The sequence below is a fragment of the Vanessa cardui genome, chromosome 11, assembly GCF_905220365.1.
Source record: "Vanessa cardui chromosome 11, ilVanCard2.1, whole genome shotgun sequence".
In the NCBI taxonomy this organism is placed as follows: Eukaryota; Metazoa; Arthropoda; class Insecta; order Lepidoptera; family Nymphalidae; genus Vanessa; species Vanessa cardui.
The window spans coordinates 12,232,969-12,248,409 of NC_061133.1; the positions used below are offsets into that span (position 1 = coordinate 12,232,969).

The following is a 15,441-nucleotide window of genomic DNA, read 5'->3' on the forward strand; positions in this document are numbered from 1 at the left end:
TTTTCTTGTTTCAGTTTCGAAGGAGTGTTAAGGATGTTTTAAAGCCGGAACACAATGACCACTTTTTACTGAGATGGCTTAGAGGTAAATATATTATTATTTCTTTTACGTCAATATACTCATCAAATAAATCGATCTACCTCACATAACATAATCATGCTTGTATTTTCTATTCCTTTTTTTTATTGTTATTTTTGTATCCATATTCCAGAAGTCATGTTAATTATTTTGGATGTTAATACCTTATCTATGACAAATTAATTTGAGATCTTTTGAAAGATAATAGAAGACGTATTTGTCGGATTTTTTGTACCCACTCAAACACCAATGACTTTAAGACCGCTGTGTCAGTATAAATTGTATGCCTGCGTCATATGTACAGTCAGAGTAAGAAAACCTCAGTCAGTCGTCGTCAGTTTTAAAATTGATTCCTTTATCAAGTATTAAACTCTTACCTTTTGAATCTAAACATCAAATAATTGCGACGCAATATGTCATTGTCAATCGGTAAAGCAGATTATCGCTCATACTGTGCACACGAAAATAGATCTTGAGGTGACGAACCTTTTCTTACCCCGACTGTACATCAGTCATACTTATAATTTTAACCAAAACATATCGTTCATGAAAATGACGTTTAGCATGTTATTGTATTCTCTAGGATCGTTAAAAATCGTTTATGAACGGTAGAGTTACGAAGTCTTTAATATCTTTTTTTACATAACCTCGAACAATAGTTGTGACTGCAGGTTAAAATTTAAAATAAAATGTACTATGAACTTGGTATTTACGAGATCTAATATATTGTATCAAAACTGGTATGTGAAGAATCTAGAGGTCTCCAAATAACCAGTTTACAATACGTATTACTTATAACAGTAAACTTTGTTTGAACCAAGAACCAATTATATTCATCCTAAAACGGGGTAATCCCAAATGCATGGAACATTCTTCGTAGATCACAAGTTACTGCATTGGCAAATGTATACCTATTTGTTTACTGAAATAAAATAATTATATACTTCTCTATACGGATATAAATATTACGTTAAATTATTATCTTACTCTTATACAGCATATCTTAGACAGAATTAAAAAAAACTAGCTATTCAATTCTAAAAACGTACAGTTTTCTATTTACGTAATTTTGATACATTACTACCATAATATATATTTATTATTTATGATATATGTTTATGACGAATATAGTAATCAGATTTAATCATATTTTTTGAAAAACTACCTAAAGTTTGTTATTAATTTTAATTACCTACGTAATGAATTGTAGTGAAGACTTGACTAATACAATACTTTTCTTAAAACGCAGGCACTTTTAAAGATCATGTAGCGCGGTGCACTTTGACATTTTTGTTTAAATGACATTTTACAAATCCCTGGTCAACGGTCAGCGCTGCCGATTAAACAGCTTGAGGAACTTTAATAAAGTTGCAATATATTTGCACATATCAAACCATTTAATTTTGGAGTTATAATAGCTATATTAGCTTGATGCTCGTTCTGACTCATACGTCCTCTTGAAGTGAGTGAGAGAGAAATAGAATTACCTAAATAAGAAGAAATCCTGAAATCCAATCTTAACCATAAAAGGTCACACATTAAGGAACATCAAAATTGAATCAGCCGTTTTCGAGTTTATTGACGTACACACGTACAGATTGTTCTATTGTATTGTTTTTATGTATTATATATTCATTGTTCTTATAAAGAATTGAAAATACACTACAGTATGGTCGCCCTTATATACAATGCCTACTAAAAGTATGAAATAGTTTGTTTTTAGAATTATTTGTAAGTTTGAGGCTTTATAGAATACCGAATTACACGCATTAAGGAAAATATTGAAATTTAAAGCCGCTCTAACTATATTTTAACTAAGACCTTTAGGAAGTTACTCTTAGTACTGTTTTATTCCTGCAATGCAATTAGATAATTTTTATTACGTAAAGTACTAGATTTCAATAAAAAAAAAAAAGATAACTTGTCACATCTCGCCTTCTGACATTTCATTTCGTGTTCTCCGGTGAGATTCGAATTTCTTGTTACAGAATAGACATACAGTTCTTAATTTAAATAGATTTGCTAAGATACATCGTTATTATTATCGTTACGTTATAATTATTACATGAAGGAAGTAAGTTGTACCTAGTAGGTAGGTACAACTTGTATTACAAATTGTACTTGTATTTTCCATCTAGTCATTGATTATAAATGCACAAAATTGTTTTAGTAACATAGAAAAAAAAAGTAATAAATATTATACGTAGGTCCACAAATACGTGTTCATAAATCAGAAAAACTCGTTTAGCTTGATATATATTTACATAAATGTGCGCATAAGTATAATGAGGTTAAGTAAATTCACATTGGCATTGAATTGGAATCGAGGTACAGACGCGATCATTTCTGTGATCTTATATCATTTCTTAAATATTTACTTCTAGTAATTATTCTTAAGCTTAATGATTCTAATTTTAAATATTGCGTTAATATGACTTGCTTTTTTTAATATCGAGAGGGCAAAGGTATAGATTATTTCTGTTTTAAATTCGCAAGAATCGATCGAGGCACAGGTGCAGTTATTATTGTGATCAATCATTATTTTTATCAATTATAATTTAATGTTGCCATTAGGTAAAATACCTATCGTATGCTGTATATTCACTTATACATTTGTTTTTTTTTTTTGCAGCAAGACAATGGAATCCAGAGGCCGCGGAAAAAATGCTAAGAGACGTAAGACTATTTTATTTCTTTTTATTTATATGTTATCAATTTATTAACAACCATCAATAACATCTATCCATCAACAAATATCAATCTATATATGCAACAAGTTTTGACTATATTTCTTTAAATACTTGATTTAAATAAAACCTTTATGGTTTACATAATAGAATGTTTTGGACATTTTCGTCACTATTTTTTTTCTAGATTTAATTATTTTACAGACGCATATATAAGCAAGAAATAACAATAAATTGTTGATAACAAGAGAAGAAAGTATATAATCGAAAGATTGTGCACTAATGAAAGTTAGAACTTATATAATACGTCTTGCAGTTCGTGCAAAACGACCATTAAAAAAATAACTTCTAAAATAATATCTAAGCTAATTGCTGTTTCTTAATAACAAAATATATATAGATATATTTTATATACAATATGGTTTTTCGTCTAACTTTAAAACATACAGATAAAATAAAATAATGTGATTTAATATTTGATCTCAATTACAAAGAAGAAAAATTTAAGTTTATTTTAGTAGATAACTGTACCAAACTCTTTTAACAATCTACACTAATGTTATAAATTCGAATGTAACTCTGTGTGTTGTTTCGTCTGTCTGTTTGTTGGTCTTTCACTGCCAAACCACTGAACGGATTTTGATGATAATTAATATGAAGCTAACTTGAACTTCAAGGATTTGAAAATGTTTTTAATACTTCAATAGGCAATTTTTATGCCAAGCCTTAAAACGCGAGCTTAAAACGTTCGACGAGTGTCCCCATTCAATAGAGAACACAGGTATTCTGCCCACTGTCAATTTAAATCTATAGAAATAATGAAGCATATCACATTGTCAGTATGAATAATTATTAAATTATGTTCCAGTCAATGAAATGGCGCGAGAAATGGGGTGTGGACACAACACTAGCATCGTGGAAGGCACCGGAAGTGCTAGAGACTCACTTTCCAAGCGGCAGTACCGGTTTCGACAAAGAAGGTTCACCAAGTGAGTCTATTTTCATATAACAGTAAAACTATAATCAAACTAACGGTCCACTGTCTGTTCATAAATATATATTTTTTTATTGATGAAGCGATTAAGGCAACTTATTAAATATTTTTTTCATTTATAATCAATAAAACAAATGACTTATTTTATATATATATGTTATGTATTTATAATCCGAAATTAAGAAAAGTTGACAATCAAACTCTACGGGAATTGATTATTTTGTTATTTTTACAAACGGAAATAATAGATCAAGTTACTTTTCGGTTATGTTTCAATTTCAATCAATCAATTATTTTTCATTAAGTTCATCTTCAAATCGTTTCTGATTATCTTCTCTGTACTTTTATTAATCTGTACAAATACGATGTTTACACAGTTTACAGTATCAAACAAACTTTCCAAATTTATTGACTTTTACAAAAAATTCTTAATTTGAATTCACATGTTAATTGCTTAGGTAACTATTATAATCAAACATATTTGTTACAGTCATAATAGTACCTTTTGTCGGCCTGGATATATGGGGGCTATTGCATTCAGTGACACGTACAGACATTGTACGGATGGTTTTACGACACTTGGAGAACTATCTGGCCATCGCCAGAAAACAGGCGATGACACATGGATCAAACGCTCTTAAGGTATGTTCATTTATCATATATTCTTGAACATTCTCCAAAAATGGGTTTTAAAATTGCGGTCAATATCGTTCTATCTCACTCGTACAATATTTTCGAATCAAATCAAATTAAAATATACTTTATTCAAATAGGCTTTTACAAGCACTTTATAATCATCATTAAACAATTATTTTAAGTGAAGTTACCAACAGTTCAAAAAACAGATTCAACCGAGATGAACCGGCAAGAAACTCAACAACAACAACAGCCTGTAAATTGCCACTGTTGGTCTAAAGGCCTTCTCCCTTTGAGGAGAAGGTTTGGAACATATTCCACCACGCTGTTCCAATGCGGGTTGGTGGAATACACATGTGGCAGAATTTCTATGAAATTTGTCACAGGCAGGTTTCCTCACGATGTTTTCCTTCACCGCTGAGCACGAGATGAATTGTACAGACAAATTAAGCACATGAATCAGCGGTGCTTGCCTGGGTTTTAACCCGCAATCATCGGTTAAGATGCACGCGTTCTAACCACTGGACCATCTCGACTCAGCATTTTTTCAACATTTAAAAATACAATCATGTTAGTTAATTACAATTATATATGTATGTAATTTATCCTACTTGGAAGTCAACAAGTAATAATTTCACGCTTTTTTATCGTCTGCATTATCTTGTATTGATACTAGTCTCTGTTAAATCGTTACGGTTAGAAAAAATATCCGCTATAATAAATCGGTTTTAATTTGCATTTTAACCGTGTTTATTAGTATGGTAATAGTAACATTAATATTTTTGTCTAGAACGCAAAGTTTTGCGTCCTAAAATTACTAGAGGAACAAATATATTGGAACAACAAGATTTGTTGCACTATATTAGATTTATCTTCTTCTATTTTCTTGTATATATTTTTAAATTTTTCTATTGTATAGGATGTTCAAGAGTGTTTATCTTTAATAAGCAAAAAGTTCTAGTAACAATTACAGTACGCGTTATATGTAATTAACGTTGACATTGATATCACACAATTTACATTTATTATAAGCTGAGATGGCTCAGTTGTCTTAGCCGAAGAGTGCGGGTTCAAAACCGGGCAAACGTTACTTATATTCATGTGCTCTTTTGCTTTACTTTATGTCGAAATCTATGGCGACATTGTGTTGAATCCTGTATGAGTTGGATGACAAACAGGCATGAGTATATCCTCCAATCCGTGTTAGACAAGCATGGATATATAAGCTCTTTAAGTTCCCCGTATTCTATCCCAGCTGTGGGATATTTACAGGCTATTTTCAAATTCATCAAAACAAGTCTGAGTATATTATTGTGTTTTATTTTAAATTATCAAGAATATTATGATCATATTTTAGGTAACTGTTATCTTCGATTTGGAAGGGTTCAGCATGCGTCAATATGCTTGGAAGCCCGCAGCAGAACTGGTCTTCACACTTCTGCAGATTTACGAAGCGAACTATCCGGAGATACTAAAAATATGCTACATTGTTAATGGTCAGTTGTTGTTAATGGTATTTGCACATTATTTTTCGTTCCAATTTCAAAAATTAAATAAAATGTATTTTAATAGAAGAAAACTTTCCGTTGTAAGGATTTTAAAGAACTCGGAAAGATATTATAATAATATCCATAGGTCGCATAAAATTGACACGTCTTAGATTATTTAGAAAACCGAAAATTAAATATGTCCAAAGATAGCATATACCGATTTAAAAACTTACGTTTTTCTTTCCAGCTCCAAAAGTGTTTTCATTGGCCTTTTCCGTGGTCAAGAAATTCATTCACGAATATACGATATCCAAGATTCGCATATATGGGTGTGATGTTAAGAAATGGCAAGCTCAAGTCTTGACAATTGTTGATAAGGACCAAATACCTGAGCACTACGGTGGTACCATGGTCGATGAAAATGGTGATCCGAGGTGCAGTTCGATTGTGAGTATCATTATTATTATATACAGTCAAAACTAACGCCAATTTCGTATTAACATTATTCAGACAAACACGACTAAACCTTTTGAATAGAAATTTGCAGAACATTTCATCTCGTGTTGTTCTTCTCTTTGACGACCTCCATGGTCGAGTGGTGTGTACATCGGTTTTCATGGGTACGCCACTCTGAGGTCCCGGGTTCGATTCCCGGCCGAGTCGATGTAGATTAGTATTAGTTTTATATGTTGTCTTGGGTCTGGGTGTTTGTACCCCGAGAATCCCCCCTAGGTGTTGGAGGCCAGCATAGGCGGGTCGACCGTCAGGGCGTCACGGTAGCATGCGTAAGCGATCCCGTGGCGCCCGCCGAAAGACGGCGAGGGTACCGCTGGTTTTTTAGTGGGTAAACCCGGTGGTCCTGGGTGCACTCGGCGTCCAGGAAACTGGGGAGTCCCACACACCCCCCCACTTCCATCACGTGGGGGAAGCGCGTAAAGCGTTTTTCCAGCGAAAAAAAAAGGGTCTGGGTGTTTGTGGTACCGTCGTTACTTCTGATTTCCATAACACAAGTGCTTCAGCTTCACATTGGGATCAGAGTAATGTATGTGATGTTGTCTCATATTTATTTGTATAAATATATATATATATAAATATATATATATATATATATATATATATATATATATATATATATATATATATATATATATATTATATATATATTATATATATATTATAAAAAAATGCTATAAAAGTGTCGTTGTAATTAAGTGTAATATCACCAAATTCCTAAACGGACTGCTTTCAAAGACACGAAACAGGCTACGCGCTTTATCTATTCCTCACGATACAGATTTTTTAGTATTAGCATGTCGGGTTAGTCAATTACGACCCGAAAAGCGTCGGGTTTTACAGCCATATAAACAAGTTACTACTACACTAACAAAGCGCCAGTTGTTTTTAAGTAGTACACATTTAGGGGAGAGCAACCGGGGCAACTGCTCTAGGGCCTCCACATTAGTGGGGGCCACAGTTTATAGCGAGATACAGTCAAATTATAAGAATATTACAACTAAATATTTTAAAAGTTACCGATACAAGTAAATAAATCATAGTTTACTGATTGAAATAAAAAAAAAAAAACTAATTAATTCATAATAATATAATTAATTATTAGGGTGTTCATGCTTCGGTTGGTCTAGAGCCTCCATTACTTTGTGCCCCGTGGGCCTCCAGACCTTTAAATCCGACTCTGGTAGTACAAACATATTTCTTTTAATTTCAGGTAAAACCCGGAGGCAAAGTACCAAAGAAATTCTACGCACGAAACGTAGTCGCCGAGACTGAGAAAGAATACACTAAAGTTACAGTGAAAACTGGAGAAAAACACGTTGTTGATCTACTTTGCGCTGACAGTGAAAGCGTTCTAAAGTGAGTTCGAAATGTTATGAAGTAGAATTCGAAACAAAAAACCGAAACATTTCGTCAGGTAGCAGGGCCACCATAACAAATTGTCACTTGTCGCAATCAAATGGAAACGTAATCTTTGCGCTTCAGCTATTTTCCCATTCCACTAACACAACAACCGATGGGGCTACAGTCCGGGGCGCCAAATTTCGGACCGTCTAGATCTGTAGTCTCCTGCCTCCCGTCCTATATACACTCAATACTCTATGCGTATCTTTAGAGTTAATTTTCGGCTAACGGACAATATAATTAGGCTCGCTACATACGAAAAAAGGTTCCGGTCCAAACTTAATCACATAGTAAGGCGTTAAATGCATGTCCAGCCGTGGCGCCTAAATGGCTGGCTGGCATTGCATTTACGATTCGGGCAAAGTCGGATAGGAATATAATTGGGAACGGATGATTATACCTTTGTAAGTTAGACAAATTAATTGGTTGTATCGGAGTTAGTTTCTCTATATATTATGTATCAAATAATAGATACAATGTAATAAAATTTCTATTAAAATCTCGTGTGAATCAAAACAATAGCATCAAAATAAATTAAAACACAACTGTATACAAAAGAAAAATAAGAGAAAGATTATCTGGAGAGGGCATAACACTTTCCTTACGTGACGATTTACGCCATTTGAGTTTATTTTAAGTCGTGTTAAATAACATCGTTCCGTTAACAAGAAATGAACATAATTCGATTAGGAGCTGAAATATTTCTAAAACATAACATTTTAGTTGGACTGACTGCGTTCATTTTTCGCCCAAAAAATTCAGGTTTGCGAATGAACACAAAAATAAATTAGAATTTTAGCTACCGTAGTGGCTATATTAAGTTCTGATTATATATTTTTATATAATCACGATGTGTAAATAGTAATTATTACAATTAATTGATATCTCAATTTGTGCGGCAGTTTTTGTGTGCGCATCGGACACGTCTGCTTGCATAATTTAGGACACCCAGTTGCAAGTACTTTAACTACTAATAACAAAGCTCGGCACGGGTTTCGATTTTATTAGCCGTTGTCTTTTCAAATACAATACCTTGTGTCTGACAAGCAACTTGGCGAGTTGACCATAACATTTTTAAAAAGTTACGATGGCAAAATTTTAGTACCTATTTTAACTGCTATAAGTATTTTCCTATTTTTGCTCAACCTATTTATCGTTCTAGATGGGAATTCGGCATTGACAGTCATGACATAAAGTTTTCCATAAAGAGAAAAGATCAAGACGGCAACGAGAGTGTGGTACACGGCCCGAGGAAGGTCGGTGAGGGGCCAGTCGATGTGGGAGTTCTGCCTGTCTCTGGACCTGCTACATGTAAGAAATTACTAGTTCTACTAAAACCAAAAAAATAAATATTTCTTTATTTCTTTGACAATTATCAAAGTTCCACAATATTCCTCTCTATACGATTAAAAAGTATATGAAATCATAGTAAACGGCTCCTTCAAATATTTTTACAATCAAATAAACGGATTTGATCATTAGTTCTCGATCACAAGTAAATCTACTGACACTAATATAATTAAAAAATAATCATTTGGTTATCTCCAGCTTAGTATTTTAGCTGTAAATCTCGAATGCCCCCACCTCTGCTGTCTCGTATAGGTGACTCACTCACATAAATACTATTTTGATTTAATTACTGAGACCAATATCTTTATGACGTAAATGTTCACTCATTGGAAACCTTTTTTGTTTTATCTTAATTGATCAACTGTTTTATATAAGTAAAAAATAAAGTATTTTAAACAAGTTAATTTCATTTTTCAGATGCCGTAATATTTGACAATAAAGGTTCATTCTTACGAAACAAGAAAATTTTCTACGACGTACTAATAACTGTACCCGCTAGAGATCTTAATATAAACGACAGTCCTGAAGAACTCGCAGCCACTGCGAATGAGGGTTAATATACCAGAACCATTACATTATATTAATAAAAAAATATATATTGTCTATGATAACGACAACGATAGTGAATCTTCGGCTTAAAATTATTGACAATTCAAAGTACAAGTTTGTAACATGTGGCCACTGTTATGGTCATCTTGTTGGTAGAACTATCATAATACGAAAGAGCACTGTCACAATTTTTTTTTAATAGACTTAAAGACGTGTGAAATGTACAAATATTAACATTTATTTTTCACAAATTTATAAACTTTTCACAATGTATAAAAAAAATATTTAGAAAACTTGTTAATTGCCTTTTGGCATTAAAATGATTATATATTTAATAGCTTTCGCTATTGTATGTTTTAAGTTTAATTTAGAAATGGGTAAAGTATATACTGTGATAGTTAGGGTGGTTGTTCGAAGTTAATCATAAACTATTACAAAATACTGAGTGTATTAATAATTAAATATTATCAAGTGAAATTATCGATGTATTCTGAAACTATAAGGCTATGTTTGTTTGAAATAATTAATGTTAGGCCAAAAACTGTAAAGATTATAAAAATGGATCAAAATTGACGAGTTTGTATTCAAAGAATTTTCTAGATTATAGTATAAAAACTTAATAGAGGTTAATTATAAAACATGACAAATACTATTAAATGATGTAAATAAATACAGTTAATAATAAAATATTCGTTATTTCATTTATTTAAATAAACTATCTCAGTAGTGAAATGAATGTAAATTTAAAAAGAAACTAAAAACAAACAAAGAAGGAAAACTAACTTAAAAAGCTTACTACAGACGTTAATAAATTGGCGAAATATAAAAAAAACGCCTAAATGATTGCTTTAATTACTGGAAAATTTTGGTTTAACTGAATATAGTTTTCCTCAATTTTCTCTACTCCTTGCCATATTCGCTATATCAATATTAACATCTCGAACAATGGCGCTGCAATGGGGTGGGTGACGTCACTTTGATGTATTTTAATCTGTGGTACACATAGGTAGAAACTAGAAAAGCAAGGTTTACAAGAAAGTGACTTCATCATAAGCCTCAGGATTTTTGAATAAATTAAGTATTATTTTCAACTTTCGTTAGTAAATAACCATTTTAAACTCATAATATACACTGATTACAATATTCACAATTTATTTTTCGCGTTGTCAAATAGCCTATTATACCTATACTGTAAACACTGAAAATAGCATTGGAACTCAAATCGATTTGCAAGATTTTTTATTTTTGATATACTTAGTAATAAAAAGGAATATTAATTACAAAAACCCTATTTATAAATCAATTTTTTTTAGTAAGTATATTAATTTAACAAAAAATAAACAAGGCGCTATAAATTTGCAAAATACTTTATTCAGGATTACTTTCTTACGTATTAATAAATATTTACATCCAAATTTAATATGCTTGGTACGTTTTTATTATCATATTAAATATCGTACGCATATGTTAATTTTTTTTCAATAAAAATAAACAAACGAAAAATTATAACTGCTCAATCTTCGTCTTCAAATAACATTTGAAGCAAATCCCGCTGTCCACACTGACTACCTTCTAGCCTTTGTACTCCTTTCCATTTAATTATAGTCGGTATCACCAATAACTTCGAACGGGTGTCAGTTCTGAATGGGCACGCTCTGTCTTTCCAACTAAAAAAAAAACTCATTATATAATCCATTCTCATCAATCAATATGGTTTGAAAAAAGGTAATACATGTTCTCAGGTTCTAAGTAATAATTATGCTAACGCGTTATGAATGATCATTATTTAATCAATGTTTTTACAGTTGTTGATCAATTTTCATGAGACATAAAGCCTCATAATTATCATAAATTATTAATAAATACATGCAATGTACTGCATTTATATAATATAAAAGTTTAAATGAATAAATTAGTATGTTTTATTATTTCGCGGTGAAACAAATTTTAACACTCGCCAATGCGCAACGAACACTGATAACTGAGATGTCATGTCCCTCACGCCTGTAATTTCACTACTGCACTTATCTTTCAAAGTGGGACACTAAGTATCGCCGTTCGGAAATGGAATATATCGTGCCATAAATGAATACCAACACTGATTCGGGTTTGCCCAAAGTCCTACCAACAATCTAAAATTAAACAACAAACAAGTTGTAAAAAACTAATCCTTATAAATTCTAGAAGCAATAAAATAATCATATACTATCACTAGTCGCACGAGGTTAATCTTAGCTTATCAATGACACTGTGATGTAGTTATCATTGTGTTTGTTATAACCAAAAATAATGTTAAGATATTATACTTATAATTTTTTTTCGAAAATATTTACTATACTTACTATTCTCGATCGCCAACATCAACAAACACAAATATGATATTCTTATTGAGCTCATTCAAAAATGCCCTCACCATTGGTTCCGCTGAAAAAAAAAAGAAAAATTTTACATGATTGTATAAAGAGAATATAATGAGAAACCAACCTAAATATTAAGGTGTTTTTTTTAAGTTAAACCTTCGTAGTATGTATGAATTAAATTTTATATTACAAATTGCCTACAATATTTTCCCAAAGGATGGGCTTTGCATATTTCAAATTGTTAAATATTAAAAAACTAGCTTGTGCCTGACACTTAGTTGAGTTATTTTTGCTTTTTGTACAATGTAAAATAAATGTTTGCTTTTCGTTGATACTATTAGGTAAATAAAATACCTAACTGACAGGATATACACCAACTTCTACCGTTTTCTCTTTTACTTCCAGTGAACAGAAAATAAATACTTTTTGGTGTTTTTATATTTTCTACATACTCTTTGAACTCATCATAATTATTCAATGTATGGATCTTTACCTTCTTTTTAGGCATTTTAAAATAAATGTTGACAAATTTGTTGATTTATTTTGAAGTTGAATGTCAAACATTGCTATGTCACCTCTTTAAACAGGTACATTGTTTCATTCAATGATAGTTTACATTTTGACACAAACAAAAGTCATAAAAAAATAGCTTCAATCTTTATTCATTGCTATGTTGTAAAACAATTCACAATTGAGTTGTAGGTTTCAATTTTAAACTGTATGTTTTTATTATATCATAACTTTTCAAGTTTATTATTTACTTGTATGTATTTAATTATGTATTTAACAATAAAAAGAGGAACATAAAATAAATATATGACACCATAATGATATTATGTTCAAGATCATTATAGTTCCTCTTATTAGTAATAGTAATAATTCACTTTTATTTTTATTATTTATGTTTACATATTGACAAGGCATTTTGTTTAATCTTTCTTGTATACTGTTATTACACTTTGTAAGAAAAATAAAGTAGCATAATATGGGCTTGAAACTAAGGTTAATGGTGAAGACAATACTGACTAGGATAAGTCATTCTTATTAACAAACTAGCCACCCAAAACAGCCTCGTGCTGGTGCAGTATATTAGCAATGAATCACATTCAGCCAGCATTTGCAATGTAAGCATGACATAACTTCTGAAATTTCTAAAATTATCAGTGAATCTTTACTTTACTGTCCATGTGTTATATACAAAGACTTTCCTCTTGAAACACTCTATCTATTTAAAAAAACCGCATCCATATCCATTGCGGAATTTTAATCTAAGCATATATAGGGACAGACAGCGGTTAGCGACTTTATACTATGTAAAGATAAAGATACTCAATACAATTTTTATTTTCTTGCATACTATAAAAATAGTACAATAATAAGTAACAAAATTGAACTTACCAACCGCGCAGTCAGGACACCAACTGTTACCGTTAGGTAATTTCGAACCGCTAAAATAAAATAGAACCTGCGGTCCATTATCATCAATAGTTTCAGTGTATTTAACAAATTCTTCAAAGCCCTTTATATTAGCTATAGTAACCATTTTGTAGATGCTATAATGAAAATTTTATTAACTAAGCAAATAATAAATGTACAGAAATTCAGTATGTTTTTTATTCAATACCTAGAGACTAGTGTCTACTGATAATATTAAATTAAATTTAAACACAAAGTCGAAGCAAGTCACTATCAGGATGTGTCAACGATTATTTGACATATTGACAAGTGACAACTGACAACAATATAATTATATTAGGATATATACGAAAAAAATGATACGATTAATTAATTGTTGTGTGTTGTATATTATATTATATAATATTTTAAATGTTATTGTTAATGACATCAGTCTAAGTGTATTTTTTTGGTAAAAAGAAAAAAATCTCAGCAACTTCTGTGCTATAAAAATAAGAAAAGTTATATTTGTTATTTTAATATCTCTAATAGGAAAATAAACTGAAAATAGTAATGAAGTCACATTTCCAGTTTAGCTAGCACTTTTAATAATTGAAACACGCTGATTTACACTTTTACAATTTTATTTTCTCTCACTACAATTTCGACGCGTCCGTATAACTTTTCCAGAACATTCTGCATGCTTCATTGCTTCTACCCACATTGTCCATCATCTGCTTTTTAATTCGTTTATTTGTCTAGTGTTGCTATTTTAAATATATTTATTAGTAATTATTTTAAATTAATAATAAGTGTTATTTTACACAATAAAACTCTATAATTAGATAATTATGACTTATTATTTAGCTTATATTATACACAATTTACCTAATGATCCTTTAAAAATATATATCTATTTTATATATATAAATAGGTAGGCTTACAGCTCGGCCTTCCTGTTCTTAGCGAGCCCCTTCGCGTTGAGGGGTAAATTATTATTATTATTTTTTTTAGTTCCCTTTTGTTACATAAAATGTACTAATATGTAGTTATTTTAACATGTAAATATTCGTTTTACTACATTTTATCTTTTTACGAATATATCAATTAATTTCATTACAATGAATTAACTTAATATTACAATTAATTACAATTAACGTATAACAATATTATATTATATTATTTAACTATTTTACAACTATCCAATTATTAACTAAAATTATTAACTTATGAAATTAAATTAAATTTGAATAACTATTTATTTATGCGTATACTTAGAATTATGTAAAAAAAATTACATTACATGTATTAAATTGTACTATTAATATTTTTATATAATACTTATTACCATAAATAAAACATCAATCAATAATCATGTAAAATAAGTGTGTATTAAAAGTACTTTAAAAGGTAATTATTATTATTTCAATCTTTATTATTATTTACAGTTATTATAATTATATCATTTTAATTATTCATTATTATCAGAATCATTTTCGTCGGAACTACTATCTAAATCTCTAGTAAAATGTAGCCACGGCTGTATTTTGTCTACTGCAATTACCGCTTCATAGCGGCGATTATTTTTACGCGATAACGGAGTGTCCTCAATGACATACCTATCGTTAGGAAGAACTTTTATGATACGGTACGGACCTTGGTACTTAACAACCAATTTTTGCGACTGGCCATCATGAGGTACCTGTCGCTCTACTCTAACTAGATCACCTTCGGAATATTGTTTTGGAGCTTTTCTATGGCTATCATATTTTTCTTTGTCCTTGCTTTGCTTTTCTATTATCTTTTCTCTTGCTTCCTCCCTATTTCGTACCAATTCCTCCTCAGAAGATACATTAAATAGTGTCATTTAAAACAGCGCTTAGTATCCCTTCGCTTCTACATTTAATGTTGAAACCAAAAAGTAACTCCGATGGTGTTTTTTGAGTTGTTTTATGTGTTGTAGTATTTAGTCCTAACTGAATGTC

At 30.7% G+C, this 15,441-nt stretch overlaps 2 protein-coding genes across 3 annotated transcripts in view; one reads left to right on the forward strand and one right to left on the reverse strand.

The window, feature by feature from the left end:
- Nucleotides 1-9,896, forward strand: part of LOC124533575 (SEC14-like protein 2) — a 42,429-nt gene extending 32,533 nt beyond the window's left edge. The window contains exons 2-10 of the mRNA XM_047108947.1: nucleotides 15-84; nucleotides 2,711-2,754; nucleotides 3,634-3,754; nucleotides 4,250-4,401; nucleotides 5,753-5,891; nucleotides 6,133-6,332; nucleotides 7,612-7,757; nucleotides 8,965-9,113; nucleotides 9,570-9,896. Of these exons, the coding sequence (XP_046964903.1) occupies nucleotides 15-84; nucleotides 2,711-2,754; nucleotides 3,634-3,754; nucleotides 4,250-4,401; nucleotides 5,753-5,891; nucleotides 6,133-6,332; nucleotides 7,612-7,757; nucleotides 8,965-9,113; nucleotides 9,570-9,709 (1,161 nt within the window). The 3' untranslated portion in view covers nucleotides 9,710-9,896. The remainder of the gene's footprint in view (nucleotides 1-14; nucleotides 85-2,710; nucleotides 2,755-3,633; nucleotides 3,755-4,249; nucleotides 4,402-5,752; nucleotides 5,892-6,132; nucleotides 6,333-7,611; nucleotides 7,758-8,964; nucleotides 9,114-9,569) is intronic.
- Nucleotides 9,897-11,052: 1,156 nt separating this feature from the next.
- Nucleotides 11,053-13,768, reverse strand: LOC124533854 (thioredoxin domain-containing protein 17-like). 2 transcript variants are annotated; one of them, XM_047109397.1, is made up of 4 exons: nucleotides 13,686-13,768; nucleotides 13,460-13,614; nucleotides 12,044-12,125; nucleotides 11,053-11,368 (listed from the first exon to the last, which is right to left on the reverse strand). In XM_047109397.1, exons 2-4 carry the CDS (start codon nucleotides 13,602-13,604, stop codon nucleotides 11,215-11,217), a joined length of 381 nt encoding a protein of 126 aa, XP_046965353.1. In that variant the 5' UTR covers nucleotides 13,605-13,614; nucleotides 13,686-13,768; the 3' UTR covers nucleotides 11,053-11,214. The 2 variants fall into 2 exon arrangements, with proteins under 2 accessions (XP_046965353.1, XP_046965352.1); XM_047109396.1 differs by having other exon boundaries at nucleotides 13,460-13,686.
- Between the last annotated feature and the right edge of the window lie 1,673 nt (nucleotides 13,769-15,441).